The sequence below is a fragment of the Magnolia sinica genome, chromosome 18 (assembly GCF_029962835.1).
Source record: "Magnolia sinica isolate HGM2019 chromosome 18, MsV1, whole genome shotgun sequence".
NCBI lineage: Eukaryota > Viridiplantae > Streptophyta > Magnoliopsida > Magnoliales > Magnoliaceae > Magnolia > Magnolia sinica.
The window spans coordinates 37,821,869-37,847,510 of record NC_080590.1 but is presented as its reverse complement, the minus strand read 5'-3'; the positions used below and the strand labels follow the sequence as shown (position 1 = coordinate 37,847,510).

At 40.1% G+C, this 25,642-nt stretch overlaps 1 protein-coding gene across 1 annotated transcript in view; it reads left to right on the top strand.

Annotated features, from left to right (window-relative positions):
* Nucleotides 1-12,673, top strand: part of LOC131233998 (protein SPIRRIG) — a 56,117-nt gene extending 43,444 nt beyond the window's left edge. The window contains exons 16-19 of the mRNA XM_058230943.1: nt 8,832-9,140; nt 9,537-9,843; nt 10,331-10,477; nt 10,803-12,673. Coding sequence (XP_058086926.1) covers nt 8,832-9,140; nt 9,537-9,843; nt 10,331-10,477; nt 10,803-11,978 — 1,939 coding nt within the window. The 3' untranslated portion in view covers nt 11,979-12,673. The remainder of the gene's footprint in view (nt 1-8,831; nt 9,141-9,536; nt 9,844-10,330; nt 10,478-10,802) is intronic.
* Nucleotides 12,674-25,642: the final 12,969 nt, after the last annotated feature.

Here is a 25,642-nt window from a genome sequence, read left to right as displayed (position 1 = left end):
CCAGTTGTTGTAGAGGATATGCCCTGCTCAAGATATGATAAGGACCCCAATGCTACCCAGATCCATAGCTCAACTGGCAGACTGAGTGGATATGCCTCGTTTCAACACTTGAGGTCTTGGTATCGATCCCTAGCGGGGGTGGCTAACATGGAGTGTGTGTACTGACATGGGTGTGTACTACCAAGCTAACCCAAAAAGAAAAAAAAAAAGAAAAAGAAAAGGACCCCAACGCTCTAGCACTCTCTCGTTGTAGGGGTGGAGGTGGTTGCAGGGGACGAGATCGATGAGACACAGACCAAGGAGGCGCTTGATGTCACTTTGCTTCAAGCCACTTCATGAATGATTGAGGGCTTCTCATTTCAGGAGTCTCAGGCATATCAGGATACAACATATCCTGTAGGGTGTGCGAGCAACAAATCTCTATCGGTAGAGGAATTGGATTGGACTAAGGATATCATTAACATTTTTGGGAAGATGGGGATGACCTTTTAAGTTTGCGACGATGACGCTGTGGCCTTATTCCAATTTGCTGAGCAAAGGGGCATCGCATCCTCCAGTTAGGTTCATAGATGAACTCCAAAAGGACAATGGGAACTGTTGCCGCTTGAAACTACGATTAACTACGACTTGGGCAACAAGCTTGTTGGGCTAGTAAGGGGGAGAAGGGCAAGATTAGTGTTCCAATGATTATTCTCAGTTGGAATGTCAGGGGATTGTGGGATCGGGGAAAGCGCTTTCAAATCAAATCGATGTGCAAGAAATCAAAAGGCTAAATAATTTCTCTTTAGGAAACCAAGCTTTTTTCTAGTAAATCAGACATTGATTTGGTGTGGGGGCAGACATTTAAAGGTTTTATTTATCTAGATGTGGTTGGTCTTCCGAGGAATTCTGGTGGCTTGGAATACAAGCGTTTGGAGGAAGGACTGCTGGTGTGGTGAGTTATCAATTTTGGCTGTTCTTGTTGATATCTCTTATGGATTTCGTTGGATCTTTTCCCTTGCTTATGGTCCTTGTAAAGCAAATAGAAGGCATGTATATTTGGAGGAGCTAAAATCTATCCCTTCTAAATCTATCCCTTCTAGGTGGTCAGCCACTTGGTGTATAGGGGGCGATTTCAACATTGTGCGCTTAAGTTGCGAGAAATCCCAGGGCACGCGATTTACTAGAAGCATGCGTGGATTCGGAGCTTTCACTTGGTTGATATTCCCATATCAGGGCCAAGTTCACTTGGTCTAATAGGCGCAGGCTTCCGACGATGTCGTGGTTCGATAGATTTCTGGCGTCTCCTGACTGGGTGGCTAATTTTCCATTGGTCTATATTCAGGGTTTGCCTAGAACCATATCAGATCATAGGCCTATAATCCTAAAGATTGTGCTTGAGAGTTGGGGCCCAAACCATTTTGGCTTGAGCTGATGTGGTTGGATGTTGAAGGGTTCGCGGAGTTGGTTCCTGGTTGGTGGCATTGCTTTCAGGTGGAGGGCTTGGCAGGCTTAAAGTTACATAAGAAGTTGAATCTTCTCAAAGGTAAATTAGAGTGGAATAGGGAAGTGTTTGGGGCTAGAGAGGCAATGGTTTCTGATATTTAGATCAACTCCATGTTATTGATCTTAAGGAATAAGGGGGTGAGCCCTCCCTCGATGATATCGAAAAAAGAGGGCAATTGGAGGCAGACTATTCCAAATTCTTTAAGGACGAAGAAATCGAGTGGAGACAATGTTCGCGTGCTGTGTTTGAAAGAAGGAGATAAAAACATGGCGTTTTTCCACAATGTTGCCTCGGCTAGAGAGAGATGTAATTGTATTTCGTCGCTGGTCGATGGTTCTATGCTCGTAAAAGAGGAAATTTGTGAGGCTATAGTTGGGTGCTATCGCTGTCTCCTCTCTAGAGATCCTTGGACCTGCCTGTGTTTGGATCTTCTATTCATTGACGGTCAGTTTGAGGAAGTGGCAAGATCCTTGGAAAGGCCGTTTTGGGAAGACGAGTTTAAAGAAGTTGTGGCGAGCTTGGGGAGAGACAAAGCTCCCGGCCCTGATGACTTTCCTATTTCCTTCTTTCATGTATTCTGGAACATGGTTAAAAGAGACTTGCTGGATTTCTTTGAGGAGTTCTTTGTAGACGACAATCTTCTAGTGGAGTTGGGGGCCTCTTATATAGTTCTCATTCATAAGTTGGAAGGTGCGGTAGGGCTCAAAGATTTTTGGCCGATTAGCTTGATAGGGAGTTCATATAAGATCCTCGCCAAATTGCTTGCTTCTAGATTCAAGAAGGTGGTGGGAAGCATCATTTCCCCTAATCAAGGGGTCTTTGTTGAGGGTAGGCAAACCTTGGATATGACCTTGATAGCTCATGAGTGTATCAATGCTCGCTTTAAGCAAATGAAGCCGGGGGTGGTCTGTAAGTTGGATGTCGAGAAGGCATATGATCATGTGGAATGAGAATTTCAAGATTATATGTTGGGAAGGCTGGGCTCTAATGCTAAGTGGAGGAAGTGGATTTAGATTTGTGTCAGGTCTCCCTCTTTCCTGGTGCTTGTGAATGGATTTCCGAAAGGTTTTTTCAAGTCCTCTAGGGGTCTTAGCCAAGGGGACCCCTTGTCTTCGTATCCTTCTTAGTAATTGCAAAAGTTTTCAGTCGCATGGTTGATAAATGCCAAGAAGCTGGCTTATTTAGTGGTTTCAGGGTGGGTAGGATGGCAGACTCGGTCTTGCACATCCAGTATGCTGACGACACTTATTTTTTGTGAAGCAGACTTGGGAATGGTGAAAGACATGAGGAAAGTGGTGCTTTGTTTCGAAGTGGTTTTTGGTTTGAAGATTAATGTGGGGTAGAGTGAATTATTGGGAATGCACTTGTCAAAAGATGAAACCCTCCATCTAGCATCTTCCTTTTGGAAGCAAGGCAAGCTCCTTTCCAGCCTCGTATTTGGGTCTCCCGCTTTGTATTGGGAAACCGGTGATTCATCTATGGGACAAGGTGATAGGAAGAGTAGAGAGAACTATCCAAGTGGAGAAGCCGCTATCTCTCTCAGTGGTCGTGTCACCTTGATCAAGACAGTTTTTCGAACAGGCCGCTTTATTTTATGTCCCTCTTCAGATGTCTGTAAGCCATCCTAATCAAATTGGAAAAGTTTATAAGGGATTTCCTTTGGTGGGGTTCTGATGAAGGTTTCAAGTTCAATTTTTTAAAATGGGAGGTGTGTAGGTCGGTTATTGAGGGTGGAGTGGGTTTGTGAGTATTAAGTCATATTAATTCAACCTTCCTCGGAAAATTGCTTTGGCGTTTCAGATTGGAACAAGGTTGCCTTTGGTGGGAAATAATTTCCTCTAAGTATGACACCGTTCATGGGGTTGGGAAATCAAAAGGTCTTCCCTCTATAGCGCCTCCCATATTTGGAAATCAATTACATCGCTTAGAGATGTCTTTTATAAAGGTGCGTTGTTTTCTGTTGGGGATGGCACTAGAGTTTGGTGATGGGAGGACTGCTGGTATGGCGAAACTCCATTGTAGCAAGGCTTTCCTTTTTTGGTTAGCCTTGTGCCCCTGGTAGGCTTGTTGGTGGCAAATTGCTTCCGCTGTTGTGGTTTGTCGGTTATTTGGCCCCTCCTTGTACGAGGAATTTGTTAGATGACGAGGCAGATGATTATATCGCATTGCTTGGCCGATTATATCGCATTGCTTGGCCGCTTGCAGTTTGTTTGTCTAATAGGAGGTTCAGATTCCTTTGTGTGGTGGATGCATGGCTCAAGTTGTTTCTCGGTCAAGTCTTTTCACAAAATGATTCAAATTGGTGACAACGAAGTTCATGAATCTAGCTCTTCTCGGTAAATGGCTGTGGAGATTTGGGGAGGAAGGGGACGCGCTTTGGAAGAGTGTCATCCAGAGTAAGTATGGATGCTTAGAGGGGGATTGATAGACTAGGGATTCCTCGATGTATAGAGCTTCTGCCTTATGCAAAGGGGTCTTCTCTGTGAAGCAGGCTTTTGTGAGCAGAGTGGCCTTTTCCTTGGTGAATGGAAGCAAAATCAGGTTTTGGGAAGATGTGTGGTTTGGGGATTCTCCTTTGAAGTTTGGTTTTTTACTTTCCGCTTGGCTTCGAATACTTCTACGTTGGTGGTGGAATGCTTTTCCTGTATTGGCGCTTCTTCTTTTTGGGATCCTCCTTGTAGGCGGTTCCTTTAGGATGAAGAAGTCTCCCAATTTGGAGCCCTTTTGGAATGAATTCATTTCTTTGTTCCATCTATTGACAATTCAGATAAGCTTATTTGAAAGGTTAGGAGCTCGCGACAGTTTTCGGTTAGATCCTTCCTCATTTGTGCCCGTGATTCCCTCTCAGAGGTGGGGCCGACTAGCTTTGTGTGGCACTATGATGTGCCTCCCAAGTATGCGGCTTTCGGCTGGCTTGTTGACAGGAAGAAAGTCCTTACCGTTGACAACCTCCATAAAAGGAGTATGGTGTTGTCCAATATTTGTATCTTGTGCATGCACAGTGAGGAAATGGTAGGCCACCTCTTTGTGCATTGCCCTTTTGCAGTGTCGATATGGGTGGATGTCTTTAGTCATTTGTGTCCTATGGCCTTTACTGGGCTCTGTCGACTCATTATTTGCTTGGCATGGGATGCGGTTTGGTAAGGGCAAGACAAGGCTTTGGAGGATGGTTCTGATTGCGGTGTGGTGGGCTTTGTGGGAAGAAAGGAATGCCAAATGTTTTAATAACATCTATAAATCGGTGGATGCATTTCTTATAGGGCGAGAGTGCTTGTTACTGAATGGGCCTCTTGGTCCCATAATTTTATGGATTGTTGTATTGATTTTCGTAGATAGTCTCAGGCCGCCCTCTTGACGCCCCTTTGTTGTAGCTTTCTTTGTATTGATTTTCTTTAGGCTTGGTAGGGGATGGCGGGGGGAAGCAATCTTGGTCGAGATGGCGTTAACCACGATATGGTGGTCCATTTGGGGGCAGAGAATTTGGCAACGTTTTTGTAATTGATCGTGGTCTTTTTAAGCGGTTATGGTGGGAGTTAATCACTTGTTATTCGATTGGACCAAGTTGTAGAGTTTTTTTTTTTTTTTTCCTTGCTTTGCATGCGTTCCCCTTTTCTTGTTGTTTTTTCTCTTGTTTAGCGTTTGCTAGTAGGTTTTTAATAAAATTCTTTCACCCTTAAACAAAACAAAGAAAAAGAAAAAGAAACTCAAGCTGTAATCAATAGCTTTGCTTTTTTGCCCTTTAAAGATCAGTAAGAAGCCAAAGATTGTAGTAGGTCAACAGGGAAGGTTGTTAGGTGGTCTCTTCTCTGGTCAGTGGTGGAAGCTGAATTTGAATGGTAGTTTGATGTGGAAACCCAAGGAGGTCTGTTGTTGGTATTCTCCTGCTATGGATTGGCGACTCAGACCAAATGGAATGGAAAGCAATAAAAATTGGTTTTTAAGCTTAATCATAGATTTAATGGGTTATTTTTAGGGATTGTCAGGTGATTCCAAGAGCTAATGTGATGGTTTCTGCTTCTAGTTCGACTCCTTAGAAATTGCAATTTGTTATAAACAAAATTCAAGGGTTGATATGTGCGCAGTCAATTTCCTTTACTCCTATTTCTAGAGATGCCAATTCCTTGGCTGATTGTTTAGCCAAGGAGTGGCTGGGATCCATGTTTGTTGGAAATAATTATCCATTGCTGACATGATCCTCTTTTTCTTGGTGAAACCGTTACTAATTAGGAAAACATTGAAAAAGCCTGAAACCGAAAATCATTACTCGTTTGTGTACTTAAACACGTGTTAAGTACACGTGGGCCCACCATTTAGACATAACAGTCCAGTGTAATCAAGAGACTTATTTTGGGCTGCAGGAGCATGTAGTATGCAGCCTACCCAACAATGGTACTCTGCTTTTTATACATTTACCCTGTTCGACACTTTTTTTTTGTTAGCTTGTTAGTACACCCCACTGTCAGTTCACACTACACTGTTAGCCACCCCCACTAGGGATCCATACCAAGACCTCAGTGTTGAAACGAGATTTACCCTGTTCGACACTCATCAATGTCTTTCAATTATTTTTGGGAAACTAAGTCTTGGTGTTACCTAAGCACTTACAGGATTTTTTCACGCACTGATAATTTAGGGAACTTGGGCATTCCCTTTCATGACAAGAAACTCTAGGAGCTGTATGGATGAAATATCCCTTTGTTGTCATAAAAAGCTATTGCATTTCATGCACTGTAAGTTTTCATCCTGTACACATTATTTCTAAGGTTTCATTTCCATTTTTCTTTTGTTTTTCTAGAGTATGTTTGTTAAGGAAAGGTTTTTATCCATGGCACTCAACTTCACTTCCATTATCGTGGTTGAAGAAACTATTCATCGCCATAGGTGCCTTTCTCTTACACTGCGGGGTTTATTTTCATATTTTTCTTTAATAATAGGTACCAAGGCCAGTGTCTCAAAATCTCCTATTACTCTTTTTTATTTATTTATTTATTTTTTAAATAAATTATTTTCTTATTATTTTTTATTTTTTTGCACTTCTTTCCTGGTGAAGGCTTCTAAATTTTTTTGGTGGGTAAAATTGATATTCACTAGATGCTTTATATATATGTGTGTGTGTCTATATCTATATATTCAATGTTTTTATTTATTTATTTATTTTTTAATTTTTAATTTTTATATAGATATTCATTGCTCGTTGTCAGTTAGGCAGCCGATACATAATGCAATTATGAAATTCCTGTTCTGAATCTTGATTGACAAAACGAAATTTGTAAAGAACTGAAATTGAACTTCTTTGTTAGAAATTTGCCAACTGATATTGGTTGTAGCTGTGTGCATGTGGAAACTGCCTCCATGACCCTTGTTTTGGGTTGCTTGCCCTTTGGGTTGTGCTTGTATTACATGGGTTGGACTTCACTACTGGATGGGACCATGTTGTCGTGCGAGTGTTATCAATCTGAGCCATCATTGCTAGTTCCGGAGCATGAGTGGAAGCAGAAGGTTGATGTCTAGTGGGCATCCGATTGTAAACTTTTTTGGCAATCTACCATTTAAAAGATGGCCCTAAATTATTGGGTGGAAGGCTAAGATGATGATGATGATGATTTTCACCTTCTTTTTATTTTTATTTTTTGTTGTATGGAAGTGCCCTCATATCTGGATTCTCGGATATAGTTGTGTTAGAAACATGATGACACTTTGATTCTTGGTTGTTGTGTCATGCATCCAAGGCATCAAGGTTTTATGTCCTCAGCCAATTCATCATAGATATGAGCTGAACTTGGATATCTTGCTTGGATGAATATTTATTGCTGATGAGTATGGAGCATGGTTGCTAAACTCTCAATTGGAAGTGGAAATCATCATTGGATATGCCCACTTAAGAAACTTTATGGTTGAAATGCGAGTGAAATGGATGGAAAATATCTTTACCATATATAACGCGTGTAACAAGGCATTATTTCACCCATGCAATTAGTTTTCTTGGAGTATGTACTTTGGATTTAAAAAGGACATTGCAGGAGGTTTTGAACACGGGGATGGGTATTTAGATAATTTGGATCTCTGTGTGCTTAGGAACCAAACCGTTTAGGTTTTACCTGCATATGTTACCTGCTCCGTGGGCATTTATGCCATTTTAAAATTGATGCAAGTAGCCTGCACCCTTCGTGTGTGTGTCCGCATGTGTGTGCGTGGCACACGCGCATGTGTAGTTGTACTCTCTCTCTCTCTCTCTCTCTCTCTCTCTCTCTCTCTCTCTCTCTCCACCAGTCCTGAGAATTTTATATGTGGAATAGCTTGCATACAAGTCTGAAATATGCTACTTCGCCTTTTCTGGAAAGAAAACAAGAATGCTGCTCAGACATAATTATAGCATTTGTTAAATTTAGGGAGCAGATTTGCTCCTTAAAGAAGGTATTTTGAAAAATAAAAAATCCTGCACTGATGAGTGATTGAACTCCCATCAGAGTTGAGTATGACAAGGGCAAACCATAGGTTCTATCTGTTTCTCTGCTTTTCTTTCTTTTCCAATTCCAAGTTCCAGCATCAGCAACTACCAACCAACATTTTTTGATATCTTGGAATCTCACTTCTTAAAATATGCTGATAAAAGAAAGATCCTCAAGAATAAGATCACCACCACTGCCAACATAATAATCATCATCAAAGCCCTGTCTCGCAATTTGGGGTTGGCTTCATGTTTCGCCAATCATTCTTATAAGTACATTCAGTAAGTGAAATGCATATGTGTAACAACTTCAAATACATCAATATTATTAAAATTGGTTATAAATAGTGCTACATGAAACAAAGACAAATTAAGGTTTCTTCTGCTAATATCTTTTCCTTTGTTTGGAAATGGAGTGTCCTTGTTACTTCGCCTAAACGTGCCCTTATAATAATATTCTTGGATATAACATGTTGCTAAAATAATCATAACTAATAATCATTTTCAAATGTGAAGAGAACAAAGTATAGACCATATAATCACTGCCTTTGTTTTTAATTTTTATTTTTAAATTTGGGTTCAGTATTTGAGGTTTCTTTGTTTGTGGAACATTCAATTCGCCTATTTATATGTCCTTTATGCTTTATCCCTCATTGCTGTTTATCTATCCTTGCCTCATATATCTTTGTGTTAATCTTAAACCATGCAGTGGAATCAGTGGTTCAATATGAACCTTGGCTGCCCGTGTCATTAGCTTATTATCTTCTTGGGTTATGACACTTGGCACGATCATTACATCTCAGAAATTTATTGACCTTTGTTTTTCAATTATTGCCCCTGTTAGATCCTTGAATGTTTGTAACAGAAGATTGTTTGGGATATCCATTTACGTAACAGGTTAGACACAACGATATCGGGATCAGTAAAACAAGAAAGCAATGAAGGAAGCCGTCTTTTCAAGATCATGGCCAAGTCCTTTTCCAAGAGATGGCAAAATGGAGAAATTAGCAACTTCCAGTACCTCATGCACCTCAACACTCTTGCAGGACGTGGATATAGTGATCTGACCCAGTATCCAGTATTTCCATGGGTTCTTGCTGATTATGAGAGTGACAGTCTGGATTTGACAGATCCCAAAACATTCCGTAAGCTTGATAAGCCAATGGGATGCCAAACACCAGAAGGGGAAGATGAATTCATAAAAAGGTCTGTTACACTTTCTCCAACCAAATCTTATTCCATTTAGCTTAGAGAATGTACAATGGTCGGCCTGAATCTACCAGTATATCAAGTTCTATGGTATTCTGTACAGGTGGGGTCCACCTTTAGTGATTACTCGATCAGGATATCTTTGGTCCCTTGTATATCTATTGTTTGTATTTTGTCTCACCAGATGAATGGAATGAAGCACTGAAGGTGGCCCCCAATCTGTAGGAAATTGTAGGAAATGGTGGCCTGAATGAAAATGCTGGTAGCGTGGACTCCGTATTGTAGAATGCCACTTTTGTCCATTCTTCATTTTGTTTTTTCATTCCACTGAACCGGCCATTTGCTGCATTTGATTTCCCTGACCTCTCTTTTATTTATTTTTACCCTTCTCAGATATGAAAGTTGGGATGAGCCAGATGTTCCCAAGTTTCACTATGGTTCGCATTATTCTAGTGCTGGAATTGTGCTTTTCTATCTCCTACGCCTGCCACCGTTCAGCACAGAGAACCTGAAGTTACAAGGTGGCCAGTTTGATCATGCAGATCGTCTTTTCAATAGTGTAAGAGACACGTGGCTGAGTGCAGCTGGAAAGGGTAACACGTCAGATGTGAAGGAACTGATTCCAGAATTCTTCTACATGCCTGAGTTCCTGGAAAACCGCTTCAATCTTGATTTGGGAGAAAAACAATCAGGGGAGAAGGTTATTTCTTGCCCACATCAATTCGAACTGTTTTATCACATCGCTACTCCCTACTCGTGAATGTGCTAATCAAGAAGCTGCTTGGAATTAATTTGTCCTGGTGTGATAGGATCAGTCCTGATGTGCCTGTTCCAGATGTGTGGGGTCCATGGTTTGTTCACCCAGAACATTGATCTTTTGGGGGATATCCACAAACTCCTCTATGGAAGTACCCATCATTGAATTCTTTGGCCTTTCTTTTGGACTGTTTCTGTCTGTTAATGATAATTGTTTGTGCGACCCTTATCAAAGGGTTATGATCTCTGAATCTGTTGTCAGGCCCATCAGATAAATAATCTTGATAAATAATCTTGATCAGTGAATTACGGGCACCACTTGCTACTAGTGGTGCACGAGGATGATTAATGTACGGGTATCATTGCAATTTGTAAACAAGAACAGTTACCTCATATCACAGAGACTAATAATTCGGGGTTGTTTCCTTCAGGTTGGTGATGTTGTGTTGCCCCCTTGGGCCAAAGGTAGCACTAGAGAGTTCATCAGGAAGCACCGGGAAGCATTGGAATCTGATTTTGTTTCAGAGAATCTACACCATTGGATTGATCTCATCTTTGGATATAAACAGAGGGGAAAGGTGGGTGGTGGCATCCTAGTCTATTTGATAGAAACTCTTGTAGTGTGGTACCGTATTTGTATTTCAATCAATAGTTCATCAATCGTTTTTTCTGTTTCTTTTCTTTTTTCCATTGAAGAATTAGGCAGGGTATTGATGGGGCAGATAGAATGGGCAGATGCCCCAAAAAAGTAATGTGCTTCAGGGATCTGCACACGCCCTCAGCGTTTTACCTTGTCATTGTCATACTTTCCAGCATCAGTTCTGTTTGAGATTTTTCATTGATAATCAGCGCTTTTCTTTCTGTGATTGCTCATGTTTTTCTTTTTCTTTAATATTCTCACAGGCAGCTGAAGATGCTGTGAATGTTTTCTATCATTACACATATGAAGGCAGTGTGGACATAGATGCCGTTTCTGATCCTGCGATGAAGGCTGCGATTCTAGCACAGATCAATCACTTTGGGCAGACACCGAAGCAGCTATTCCTTAAACCCCATGTGAAGCGGCGATCTGATCGCAAGCTTCCACTTCACCCTCTCCGGCACTGTAACCATCTCGTCCCCCATGAAATCAGGAGAACTTCATCTTCGATATCTCAGATTGTCGCCTTCCATGAAAAGATCCTTGTGGCCAGCACGAACAACTTGCTTAAACCCAGAACGTATAACAAGTACATTGCATGGGGCTTTCCAGACCGCAGCTTGAGATTCATGAGTTACGATCAAGACAGGCTCCTCTCCACTCATGAGAGTCTTCATGGTGGCAACCAAATTCAGTGTGCTGGAGTTAGTCATGATGGTCAGACGCTGGTCACTGGTGGCGATGATGGTGTGGTCTCTGTTTGGCGAATCAACGAGGATGGGACCCGCAATCAGCGGCACCTCCATTCTGAGCGGGCACTTTGTGCTCACACGGCCAAGATCACGTGTCTCCATGTTAGCCAGCCTTACACACTGATTGTAACTGGATCAGATGATTGCACTGTCATTTTATGGGACCTCGGCAGCTTGGTCTTCGTGAAGCAGCTCCCTGAGTTCCCAGCACGAGTATCTGCAATCTATGTGAACGACTTAACCGGGGAAATAGTGACGGCGGCTGGTGTTCTGCTTGCTGTTTGGAGCATCAATGGTGACTGTCTGGCAGTGGTCAACACGTCTCAGCTGCCATCCGACTTCATTGTTTCAGTGACAAGCACTACTGCCTCTGATTGGTTGGAGACAAACTGGTATGTGACTGGCCACCAGAGTGGGGCCGTCAAGGTCTGGCACATGGTTCATTTTTCCGAGGAGAGCAGCCGGATGAAGCCGGCCAACAATGGCACGTGTGGGTTGGGGCTGAATGGCAAAGCACCCGAGTACAGGCTGGTCCTTCACAAGGTACTGAAGTCGCATAAGCATCCAGTTACAGCCCTCCATCTTACCAGTGACCTCAAGCAGCTGCTGAGTGGGGACTCGAGTGGGCACTTGGTCTCTTGGACCCTGCCAGACGAGAGCTTGAAAGCTTCATTTAATCATGGGTGATGATGAGCAATGATACATGTGGTGCTAATTTACGCTGTGGTCCAGTTGGGCGGCGTTGATTGCAAGCTGAACCCTACTTGGGTTTGGATGTCCTTGTCGGAAGAAGAACAAGAAGATTGATTTGATTGTACCAAAAAAAAAGTGGATTGTGCAAAGCTGGTCTTAGAAATGAGGGAGACAATGCATGAGTTCTTTTGAAGGTGACAAGGAAAACAACCTCATCAAGCTGATACAGATTAAGTTAAGACGAAGCAACAATGTGCCCACATTGACATGTGAACAGCTCGATGGTCGATCATGATTTAGACAAAAATATGAGGCATGTTTAGCGCGGCCAGTTTCGGTGTAAATAGGGCTGTGACTGACATCTGTAGAATTGTATAGAGTGAAAGAAGGTTGCCATGAGCGCTATCGGGGAGAAGTATCCGGCTGTTTGTGCGATAAAGTTAATCAGTACGAGTGGTTTTTTTTGTTCTTATTTATGTGTACGGGTGCAATTGAGCACCCTTTCCTGTCTTTTTCCTCTTTTTCCTGCAGAATGAGTGTGCAAAGGGTTCATTCAATTCTCTCCCACTCGTAAACCTCTTTTATGTTAATTTGTGAGTTAATGATTTTGATGAAATTGATAAAAGTCCATGCACCCCACTGCATTGTCCACTACTTATAAATCAACACCTTTTGTCTAAATTTCTATTTATGCAGGAGTTTCTGTCAAAATCCCATTTTGGTTGGATGTGCGCAGGCATTGATCTTTCGAAAACCATAGTCCATGGATGGTGGGAGATTTGGTTACACAATAATAACTTGTGTGCACATCTTTTCACAAAGTCCAAGAGAGCCCTCATGTTGCTGCTCAGGTGCCTCGGCTCTCTCTTGCATTGCTAAGACCAGGGGCTTCAGTTGCAACTGACGAAGGGACCTACTAGAACTTGGATGTGCAGAACAGATTGGCTCAGTAAATCCATATGGAGCCTTGCTTTCTGCTACTCTTACTCATAATTCTTAGTTTTCTGCTAGTCTTGTAATGCTTCTCTAGAACTCTTATGGAGTCCAATGCAGCATCGGCTCTACCCAGAATTGGAAAGAGCACCCCATTTTCTTCTAGTCTTTAGTTCGGGGCTTTCTTGTTTATGTTGAGGACATCATTATTTGCTTTCTGTTCATGCTACTTGTTAGTAGTATTTACTTGTGCAATCGCCACACAGACCATATAATGCTAGGGCTTGTTTGGATATAAGGAATCTAAGGTGTGGATGCAAAAATTGCAGTGATTATTACTATCTTTATTTTAGAATCTGGTATTCCAAAATCAGGGTCTTGTTTGGATACAGGTAGAAATTTCGGTTTTATTAGACAAGAAATCACCTCAATTTTGCTGATTATTTTATGGAATCATAAATTTTCCTGCCATTTACACCACTTCAGCTGTCTTGTCAAGTGAAAAAATAATTCCTTCTGCCTTGGATTTGCTTCTATCTAAGCACAACCTTAGAGCCTGCTTGCATTGTTGGAACAAAAAAAAGTAGACAAGAAAGGATAATGTGACATTTGAAGAGAACTGTGGAAAAGAATCCTTATAGAATTGTTTCCATTGTTTTTGCATAGATGAATTCAATGCCAATATAGAACTATTAATTAAAAAAAAGTGATAATCGTTGATTTACATGGTCAATGTTTGAACTGCTCGGATCATTCTTTTGATGTAATTTTAAGACGCAGTTGATAATCTAATTGTTTTGAGATATCATCATCAGGCTATGTGTACAATAAATTAATAGCCTAATGATACAAGTTACACATGCGATTCTCTTTACCTTTTAAAATGAGCAAATGAAGATAAGGATTAGTAATCCAATGTTGGGTTTTGGACTGCAGAATCACATAGAGATGGATCTAAGATAACAATCCAAGAGCACTAAGCAAACACAAGAGAACACCACCCTTGCTATACCCTTTGCAAAGCCCGAACCTTTTTAGAAAGCCATAGAATCCCTTATAATAATACCTCCCAATCCCGTTTACACCTATATATATATATATATATATATATAAATATTTTTTATACATATATATATATATATATATATATATATATATATATATATATATAAGTTTTAAGTTTAAACTTAAAAATAAAAAAATCAAAAAAAAACCCTAAAGTCTTTATTCGACCGCACGCACCCCCTTCCCGTAGAGTCTGATTAGATTTTAGACATCAAATACAGTAATCTCCATCATGTCTTCAATCTTCAAACGTGTATTTCATTGTCCTCTTCTCTTATCTTTGTCTCGCATCATAGCTTTATCAATGCTTTTCGTGCACACTCCGTCTTCCTTTTACGCCGTTGCCAAGCCTAGAGAAGTTATATAGAATTTGAACTTCTTTGTAGGAACAACCTTAGCGAGCACGTATAATGGATTTACGCTGATGTGAATATTCTCCAGAGGTACGCTTCCTTCCTCAATCACCTGTCGGATAAAATGGTGACGAACATTAATATTTTAATACAACAATGATAAACAAAATTTTTAGCCAAATTGATAGCGCTCTCGTTATCATAATTAACTGGCATGGCTTTCTACTGAAGTTCCGACTGATTTATCATGCCTCTGAATCAAACACCTTCCTTAAACGCTTCCGTTACTACCGTATATTCTGCTTCGGTCATGGAAAGTGCCACTACGGACTGAAGATTCGACATCCAAGTAATTAATTCACTTGCTAGTACAAACGAGTATCCTGAAGTTGACTTTCTAGAATCCACATTGCTTACTTAGTCTGAATCCACATACCCTACTAACTTTGCCCCTGTCTTCTCAAAAGTTAAGACGTAGCCTTTTGTACCTCTAATATATCGAAGTAGCCATTTCACCACTTCCCAATGTTGCTTACTAGTGTTTGATGTATTTGTTCACAACACCGACTGCCTGTGAAATATCTGGTATTGTACATACTATTACATACATTAAATTGTCAACTGCATGCGAATAAGGCACATGAGACATAACTTGCATTTCCTCATTGATTTAGGACATAGTCCCGAGAAAAACTTGAAGTGAGTCGCGTGGGGAACGTTCACTGGATTTGCCTGGTCCATCCCATACTTGATCAACACCTTTTCAAGGTATTATACTTGTGATAACCAAAGCCTGCTCCTATTCCTGTTTCTATGAATATCTATGCCGAGAACCCTCTTTGCAGCCCCAGATCTTTCATCTCGAATGTCCTTGATAACCGAGTCTTCAGTACGTTGATTTTAAACATATCATAATTGATAATCAAAATATCATCAACATACAATACTAGGATGATGAATTTGCCATCATTCAGTGTCTTGTAATAGACGCAGTGATCGTATTCACTCCGAGAAAATTTCTGACTCAACATGAAAGAATCAAATTTTTTATACCACTGCCTAAGCGACTATTTCAGGCCATACAACGATTTTATTAACCTACAAACTTTTTTCTGTGCACCTTTAATTTCGTAGCCCTCAGGTTGCTTCATGTAGATCTGCTCTTCCAACTCCCGAGAGAGTCCAATTCATTCGTTCAAAGAAAAAGTGAAAATCACATCTAAAACCTCCAAATTCAAAAACTGCGGCTCACCTGAGTTCTGGCATAACTAGACTTTTGGTAAGTCCCAACATCCCATTGAAGCATATCTGAGGCATATATGTTAGACATAGGCCAGTAGGGCCCACTGGTGGGCAATCATTAGTGGGTGGGTCCCATGAGTTTATGCCTCTTCTGTTAGCAGATGGATTTCAAATTCAAGTTTGAATTTGGATTTAAAAAGAGGAGATAGGGATAAGACTAGATAATTTCTGGTCTCATCCAAACACCTCATCCTTTCCTATAAATAGGATAAGGTTCGCGAAAACATATTAAGGAATATCGAGAGTAAAAAGAGGAATAATGGTATATAAAAATTTATCCGTTTAGCTTGTCCTTGAGACGATCTAAGCCATAGATCGTAATCCGGGGCCATCTATGCCGTAAAATCAGAGGGCTGATTAGACCCATCTACTCCAGTAATGGTTAGGCAGACCACTAGATCTGGGCTGTTCATCTTCGACTTTGTGAAGGTTCCATATTGTGTAGATCGTCAAATCTTGAGGGCTCACACTTCCGCATACTATCAATATACGCTGCACTACATGATAGGCAAAACAAAATAGAATCAAAGATGTCTTCGTTTGCTTTTCTCTCCCAACATTTCCAATGGTGTGACCCATGTGAGTTTTGGAATGCCCTGATTTTTGTTATGTCTCTTCATCCTGGTGAAGCACATCTGATGAATGGATTGGATGGCGTATACAACGAAATATTAATTAAAATATAAGAAGTGAAAAGTCCTTACTAGTAGTTTCTTCATAGACAACATATTCTAGCCAATCAGTAGGGGTATGAGTGAGAGATATAACGCCTTTGAAATATCCAACAAATGGCACTTTTAATGGCATCACTTAGGACACTTTGTCTATAAATATTTAACTATTCATGTTAGGTTGGATGTGAAATTTTTTTCCCTATGACAGTTTCAATTCAAGCATTTTCTAACAGGAAAGAGCTTCTACAGCTATGTGGATGGTTCAATGGGCAAACCAAATGATGAAAAAGAACTCCTATCTTGGACTACAAATAATTCGAAGGTGGTCACATGGATCCTTAACAATGTTGAGAGCAACATTGCAATTAACAAAAAAAAAAAAAACCCCCAGATCCATAGCTCAAGTGGTAGACTGAGTGAAAGATACCTCGTTTCAACACTAAGGGCTTGGTATCGATTCCCTAGTGGGGGTGGCTAACAATGAAGTGTGAACTGAGAGTGGGTGTACTGACAAGCTTTTTTTTAAAAAAAACATTGCAATTAACCTCACATTATTTGAGACTGCATTCTAAATATGGGCTTACTAGAAAATGTGTTATTAATAATCAAATCATGCCTGTCGCTATCAAGTAGAGTATGAGCTGTCAAAATTAGAATTAGGAGCTCTGAGTATATAAGATTTTTATTTTAAACTTACATATATAAGATTTCTATTCTAAACTTACCTCCCTTTGACATAAGATTCAATTTATGGATCCATTTATTCCCGCTGTAGTAGTAGAAATGGTGAAGATACTTCATGACATAAGTAAATTAATGCAATTTTTATATAAACTCCATCCAGAATTTGAACCAACCCGGACCGCTCTAATGAACCGGCCTCAACTTCCATCTCTTGAGGCAGCTCTATCTGATTTGATGGCAGAAGAGACGTTTGAAAACCCTTGCTTCCATGAGAGAGGTTGTGCCTGATGCTGCCTTCATTACTCGCAATTTTTCAGGAAAATCATGAGACATGTCGAAAGTTAAATGTTTTGAGTATAATGGATTTGGTCATGTGGCTACTCGTTGTCCCAACAAGAATTCAAATATGAAATCCTCTGGACGAAGTACTCTATTTTGTCAATATTGTAAACAAGCGATGTGAACGTGCATTTCTAGCTCCCTTTGTTGAGAAGTCTGACTCATCATCTATGACCCCATCGGTACAGCCTAATCTACTTTTCCCTGAACAAATTCAGTGAATCCTTCGAGCGATGGGTTCTTCAGGTTCTATAGGTAATATTGATCCTATAAATCTTTGGTATATTGACTTAGGGACATCTAAGCATATAACTGGAGACCTTTCTTGTTTAACTGATTGTGTCCACTAAAAAGGAGTGAGTTCTATTTATACTGCGGATGAGAACCATTTACCTATCTTTCATATCGGGTTCTTGAAAGTCTCACCTTCATCATCTCACAATTTCTTCATTTGCAAAGTGTTTTATGTTCTTAAATTATTTGCCAACTTGATTTCAGTTGCTCAACTAGTGGAAAATAACTGTTAGGTTTTGTTTTCTCAGTCTGGTTCTTTCATACAGGATCTGGAAACATGGAAGCTGATTGGGAAGGGCCATAAGAGAGGAAGGTTATTTACTTTGGAGTTCGATCCCGGAGTTATCTCATTGCATTGTTTTTTTCTTCCATCTTCTCATGATATTTCTTTTGCTAATAAATGCTGGAAACTTTGGCATAATCGTTTAGGACATCCGAATTCTAAAAACATGCTTTTCTTATTTAGATCTGGTATTTTTGAATGATGAAATCAATATTAGTCCCATTTCCATTAATATGAATTGTGTTAGTTGCAAAGTGTGCAAATCTATTGCATTGCCCTTTTCATTGAATAACTCTTGTACTCAAAATCTGTTTGATCTTGTTCATACTGATGTTTGGGGTCCATCTCCTATCATGACTCCTAGTGGTTCATTGTATTACATCATCTTTATAGATGACTTTTCAAGGCACACTTGGATTTATTTTATGAAGCACAAGTTTGAAGCATTCTCATGTTACAAACAATTTTCATTATATGTGGAGACCTAATTTGCAAAGAAAATTAAAGTTCTACGATTTGACTCTGGGGGAGAATATATGTCCTCCAAGTTTGAGACTTTTCTAAGTTTAAATGGTACTATACATTACAGAATGTGTCTTCACACACCGGAGCAGAATGGATTAGTAGAATGAAAGAATTGGCACATTACTAAGGTATGTACCAACCACCATGATGGAGTATACACGTGTTTTAAAATTTCTTTGGACTGAAGCGAAATCAATAGCTGTGTATCTCAAGCACACACAACACTTTACCGTCTCCGTCGATAATCTGCTCTTATAATCATCTAGCACGTGATGACCTGTATAAACGTTGATTTGAATGCAATTGTAGAAACTAGAACTGTTAGTAGATTTTTGGCCACGGCGGAAAGAACAGGAAAGCTATCTTCATGTCCCCTCCACTAGGTCAAAACATCGAAATGAGCAGCTTCATCTAGAGTATGAAAAATGTTAAGATAAATAACTAATTCAGAAAATAAATTACTAGGTGATCTACTTATTCTTCCATTAAGAATAAAACAACATGGATAAAATCCAAGTTAATGGTAGGGTAGGGGTAGAACTTGTTCCTACCTTAGCACTGAACTGGTTTTGATATTCTTTTAAAAGTTCATTTAATTTTGTCCTAATAATGGACGTATAGATTGAACTATCAGTATTCATATTTTTGCTACGTTTCTCAAGAAAAACTTCTAAACCATGTAATTTTATAGAGTTCATAATAGAAGCTAAAGAAAAAATGATAGGAATATCTCTCCAATATATATATACATTTTTTCATTACTATACAAATTTCTTGAAAACCAGTTATATTTCGGTAATTAAAAAAAAGTAAACTTATATTATATAAATAGTTTATAGTTTGATTAGACGTTGGATAGTAAATACCAAACAAAGCTGTGATTCTATTATAAAAGTCTTATAAAAACTTTTTTATTATTTTTACAATGTCCCAGTTTATATTTATTGTTGAATACTCAAAATCTCTACTTAAGCAAAACTCGGTTATCACATCTTTAAAATTCATATGAAGCCTCTAAGATAAAAAAACAGGTGGATTTCCAGCGGTGTTTAACATTCAATAAAAATTTCTAATCTTTTTACTTATTGTTGTGCACATGATTTTAAAGTCTTCATATCTGGCAGGAGAAGTAAAAAATAAAACTTATTGATTGCCTAATATGTTATATGTGAGGTCTAATAAACTTTAAAGCATCTTGCACAACTAAATTTATGATATGACAAGCACATCGTATGTCAAAAAAATTTCCACTAACATTATTGGGAATTTTTTATTTTTTAGAAATCCAACTGCTAAATCGTTAGATGAAGAATTATCCAAATTTATGGAATTTTTTTTTTCTAACTTCCATATTCTCTAAGGCTATTGAATATAGTCGAACATATTTTGCGTCCTGAGTGAGGGGACTTAGATAAAGAAAATATAATTATTCTTTTCTATAATCTTCAATCGGAATCTATCTAATGAATCGTTTCACATATATAATCTAAATCTTAATTAGAAGTTCGTGAGTCTAAAATTAGACTTATTTTTTCAGGAATATTTATAAAAGCTTTAATTAAAGCATCATTCTTTTTTCTAAATAGTTTCAAAGCATCAATTTTAATAATATTTCTTGAAAATTTTGAGAATTATGGGGTAAATGAATTTCGAACCATTTGTACGAATTCCTTATTTTTTGGAAAAGTAAATGGTCATTCAATTTTAATTATAAATTTGATGAGTTCTGACTGAGCATTGACTTGGTTAAAACTAAATGTAGACAAGCTGATCCCTTCGAAGGCTTGACTAATTTGGGTTTGTTTAGTATTTTTTTCAACATGTTTTGGCAAACATTTATCTAGATGATGTTTTAGGTGGCATGTACCACTGGAGGAATTATAATTATACTAGCTTTTATGTAAAATACAAACTACTTTAGATACCATTTGACCCACATTATTTTAAAATTAGTTACTTTCACATATTTCTAAACTTCTGAACTATAGGCCCTTTTTAAACCAGTTGATGATTCTACGAATTTGTCTTCCTTTACAATTTCTTGATTTAAATTGGGTTTGGGGAGGGGCGTGTTGGGAGCGTTGCAAAAAAATCGTAGGATCTCGCCTCTCAAAACACCAGAATTATGGGATATAATAAAATAATGAAATAAATCAAAGCACAAACCATACGACACAAGAGATTTTACGTGGAAAACCCTTGAAGAGGTAAAACCACGGGACCTAGTCTAGAGCAACAATTCACAATGAAGTAGAACGTTACAACCGATCACAAGCACACATTGCTTGGATAAAACTTTCTTCATTCACGTAGGAGTGGATGAACAATAAGAGAATAATGAAAACAGAGAGATCTCACTGATCATGAGGATGTAGAAATACTGAGATGTCGACTGCGCAGTAGATCACCTCTACGAGCAGAATCATCCCTTCTACAAGCTTCCTCTCTCTCTTTTCTATCTCACCTTGGTCGTGAAAACGCATTAACATACCCTAGAATAGCCCTAGGGACCCCTATTTATAGTTTATGAAACTCCCCTTCCACAATTCAGCGAAATCGCCTCAAATTTATGCAGTCCGCACAAAATCTGCGTAACCCTCGATTAGTCGAGCCGGGTCTTCGACTAGTTGAAGGACCCCTTCGACTAGTCAAGCCTGACCCTCGACTGGTCGATGCTAAAAAATCTAGCACGCTAGACTTTGAGTCGAGCGAGCCTTGACCGGTCGAGCAGCACAGTGAAACAAGTTTTAAGACATCCGATCTGTACTACCTCTCCTCTGAATTGAGGAGGAAAATCCCATCAAATCTCTCCCTTTTCGACTCAGGAGGAATTTGCCTTCTTCAAGCTAGTCAAGTTTATACAAACATGCCTTGGTCATCATGTCTGACCCATTATCGTCCGTGTGGACCTTCTCTAGCTGTAACACTTTCTATTCCAAAGTATCCCTGATCTAGTGATACTGAATCTCTATGTGCTTCGACTTAGAGTGTTGACTTGGATTCTTGTTCAAGTGTATAACACTTTGACTTTCACAATAGACTACGTGCTGCTCCTGCTTCAGGCTAAGTTCCTATAAGAACTTCTTCATCCAAAGCATATCTTTACATGCCTCTATGACCATAATATATTGTTGAGGGTCAAATATTGCATATTAGACCCCAGTTATTACTTGATTTTACGAGCATGATACCGTTTAATGCCCTATTTTAATTGTTTTTGTGATGCAGGGTGTATTTAGGAGCCTGGACTGGAAAAGGGTACTCAAAGCATGGATTTAACGCTCATAAATCAATAAGACAAGGGACATACCCTATGGGACCGAGATCGAAGAATTTACACGTCAGAGATCTGAGAAACTCAAGTTAGTTACATTAAAGAGGCCTGAAAATCATCCAGAATGCAAGATCATAGGGCTCCCACCATCCGATTGGTTTGAAACTTTATATATGGCCTGAGGATCATAGATTAATTATACACGTCAAATATCAGCTCTTAGATCCCTGTGGAAGTGGCCCAACGGACAGATCAGCCCATGAACTGTCGATTTTGGGACCACCTAATCTCTAGCTATGCCTCAATTTTGGACTCAACGACTTAAATGTGTGACAGAACGGATGGACGGAGCAGATTTCACACATGCATCACCTTGGGATCCACACACGCGATGCGTGCATATAGTGTGTATATGGCTGGACGCGCACCATAACTCAAGAAATCGGTCAGCATGCACTGACCAATATTTCTTTAAAGAAATTTCTAATTTCACAGCGCCTTCACTGCTGATTGCCCTTTTTGGCTAGTGGGGCCCACCCCTCATACATCTCGATGATCCGGACCATCCATTCGATCCAAAGGTGGGGCGTGACGCTTGACTAGGTGGCCGTTTGGCCCCGTGCACACATGCACACGTGGATCGTCAAAAAATGCAGAATGGATAGCGAATTGATTTTATACAGCAAACCGCACCAAAACCTGATAAAAACCACTCATTCCTGACTGAAGTATCGTCAGGAATCTAATGAACGGATCGGATTTCTCTGAAAACACTAACGCGGGCCACACTGATACCAACTTGTAACGCCCTGAAATTCGGGGGTCGAGCATAACTCGGCTCCCGAGTTCCAAAACATCACTTATGCAACATATTTAATGATGAATGTATGTTGACTGTATTAGTGCATAAAACATGGAATAGATTAAGCCAAAACACGAATATAATTCATGGACAAGTGAATAAAGCAAGCGGAAGACTTATAGTAAAATGTGTACAAGTGTAAATCCTTGAATTACATATACAACCAGATCGTGTAAAAGTGTTATTTAACAAAATTATAAGTATCAAATTACATCATTTCAGTTCCAAAAATAATCCCAGAGATCCCACGCATCGACCGAGGCTCGCTAGAACCCGTCTCAAAACTGCATATAGAGAAGGCCGCCTCGTCGTCATCCAGCTCCCGCTCTGCCTCGACGTCGCATCCACATCTGCAACATCGGGGCCTAAGACAGAGTCCGGTGGGTGTGTAACACCGCCCGAAACGTGAGAGTGAGTGATCAACTCGGTGGAACAATAAGGCACTTGGTTAACATGTTATCGCTCAATCAAACAAGAATGATAAAGCGGGATAAGTAATTAAATCCTAAGTACTCTTGTTAATGCAAGTATGAATGCAATATGATGCGTGCCCTCACGCGTACACCCTCAGCGTCTTCATCTTACGTTACGCATGACATCGCCTCAAAGTGCGCCACATCTACAAAGCACATGCAAATACGGTGCATGGATATGATTACCAAGTTGTTATTAGTCCATTTCACACAACAGGATTGGGAAGCTAAGATACCTTCCTCATATCACCATCCAAACAGTGATCCATACTAGGGTCGTCAATCCTAGATATCTCATACGATCATATAGTTGAGGTCGTAGCAAAGGGCTCGTCACCAATCAATGCACGCCTTTCATGCCCTTACTACCACAGATCGGCTCGTCACCTCCTTGCGGTATCCAGGTATGCTCGAGGTCACTACAAAGGGCTCGTCACCAATCAATGTAGGCCGACAAAGACGAATATAGTGTCCCATACCACCATAATCGGCTCACGAGTTTAGTTGCTCACTTTGGTCACTACGGGAGGCTCGTCACCTCGGCGTAGGCCGACGGCTCGACCACGGTGTCCCATACCACCATGTCGGCTCATGAGTCTTAGCGGATCGGTACCATGGTTATTAGGATTTCACTGGTAAGTTCGGTACCCTAGATTCAAGCAGTAGCGTCCATACATGGTTAACATACATCGGACAATCGGATTACTTGACGAACTCGACTAGCATGAGCGCACGTTGAATTGAACGACATAGAGTGCGCAAACACTCCGCTTGGCCAAACCACTGCCGCCAACTCTAATACGGCTCGGGTTCGTCTAATACGTCCTACGTGGCGAAAGCAATCTCAACCACGATTCATAGGGTCAATTACCGATTTCCTGGACTAAGGCATAGTCCCAAACACCTTACACAACTACAGATATTCATATGGAATGTAAAGCAGTAATGGATCAACAGCTCAAATCATGGTACATACACATCTGAAGAATATCAACTTAACATAAATGTAAGCATAGGAGATGCTTGAATTTAAATAACTTGGAATGTAACTGCATAAAGGAAAACATGCGCATCCATAGGAGTATTGAGAATCACTTCTCAACGCCCGCAACAAGTGTAATCAGTTACACTTAGATCATTCATGCATTTCTACCAACACTTAGCACACATGGAACAACATACATGGCGTATGTTGAAATACATGCACTTAGGCAATTCCTTTTACTAAGGAGTTGTCATACATGCATCTAGCATACATACACGACAAATAATCATGGCAAACACAAGTGCGTATTTTATACGTATACGGTACTTTATAAATACACTTAGAATACACAAATCTCAATATAGCACATGCATATCAGGAAAGCAATGTAAACACAACATTTGGCATGTGAAATCTCATCCATATCAAGAATAAATCACTAATTGGGATTGAAAGCCTTGAAAACCATAACCTATACACTTAAAGTCCGCACCAAAGAAAGAACCGCCGAACTGATTTAGACGAGTTGTCTTCGTCAACGGCGCCAGAATACCCTAAAATAAGGATAGAAATGAGATACAACAACACCAAGTCTAGTCTAAGCTCTAACACGGGTTAGGGTTAGGTTAACTTACCCCAAAGGAACTCAGATAGTCAGAGGAACGATTCAAAGTGAAGGTTCAAAGGTGAAGAAGAACAAGGAAGAATCAAGATGATTCACCAACTTATCTCTCTCACTTTCTCTCTCTTTTCCACTCTCTTTCCAAGCTAGGGTTAGAGAAAATTCGTATGGAAATGAGAGCTAGGGTTTAAGGACTATATATAGGCCTTAAAATGATGGAAATAACCCTAAGGTCAAGGTATACTTAGGTTACAACCAAAGCACGCCTTTCTCGATCCAACGAAGCACTTCTGGTGGGCCTATAACCACGAAAGGTCGGACTTAAGCTCATTGACCATGGATCTAGGTCAGCTGAGTTTTCATACCGACCGGCTCTTCAGACCCGTGGCGGACCACACTCAATTCAACGGTCCCCGAAACTCGATCAAGTCCACAAGCACTAGGATATGCCGGGGCCAACCATCCTGATCAGGGTGAAATTGGGTCAGAAATCCAACGGTCGAATGCTTAAAATCATCGCAAGCGACACGACTTAGATTTCAATAAAAGCTTATTAAATTCCAACCGCTTCTCACACTCTTCACTCCGAACTCAAGCAAATCGACCCAGAGCATCGGATCGACTTGATTTTCGAGGTGAAGATCAAGCCCAACTTGGTGACCGCAACAGCCTAAGATCATCGCCATCGGACTTTCGACGCGCGGTCTAGGTCCGATCCAGATCTTCCAAAAATTTTCCAGAACGACTGGATTTAGCGATGGATCCCAGATTTCAGAGTAACGTAGCGCTCACTAATCTACACGTTTAGAGCCATGCAGATACAATTTAAAGTGATTGATGCGGATTTCACAAGCAATCGAGTAAAGCGCTAATTATCCCAAAACTACTTAAGGAAAGATTAGCACAGAAATTCCAAGGTCGCTACACCTTATTTTCTGCAGGGAAGTGCGTTTGCACGTCCGACCCTCCATGGGTCTTTGTGTGACTCTG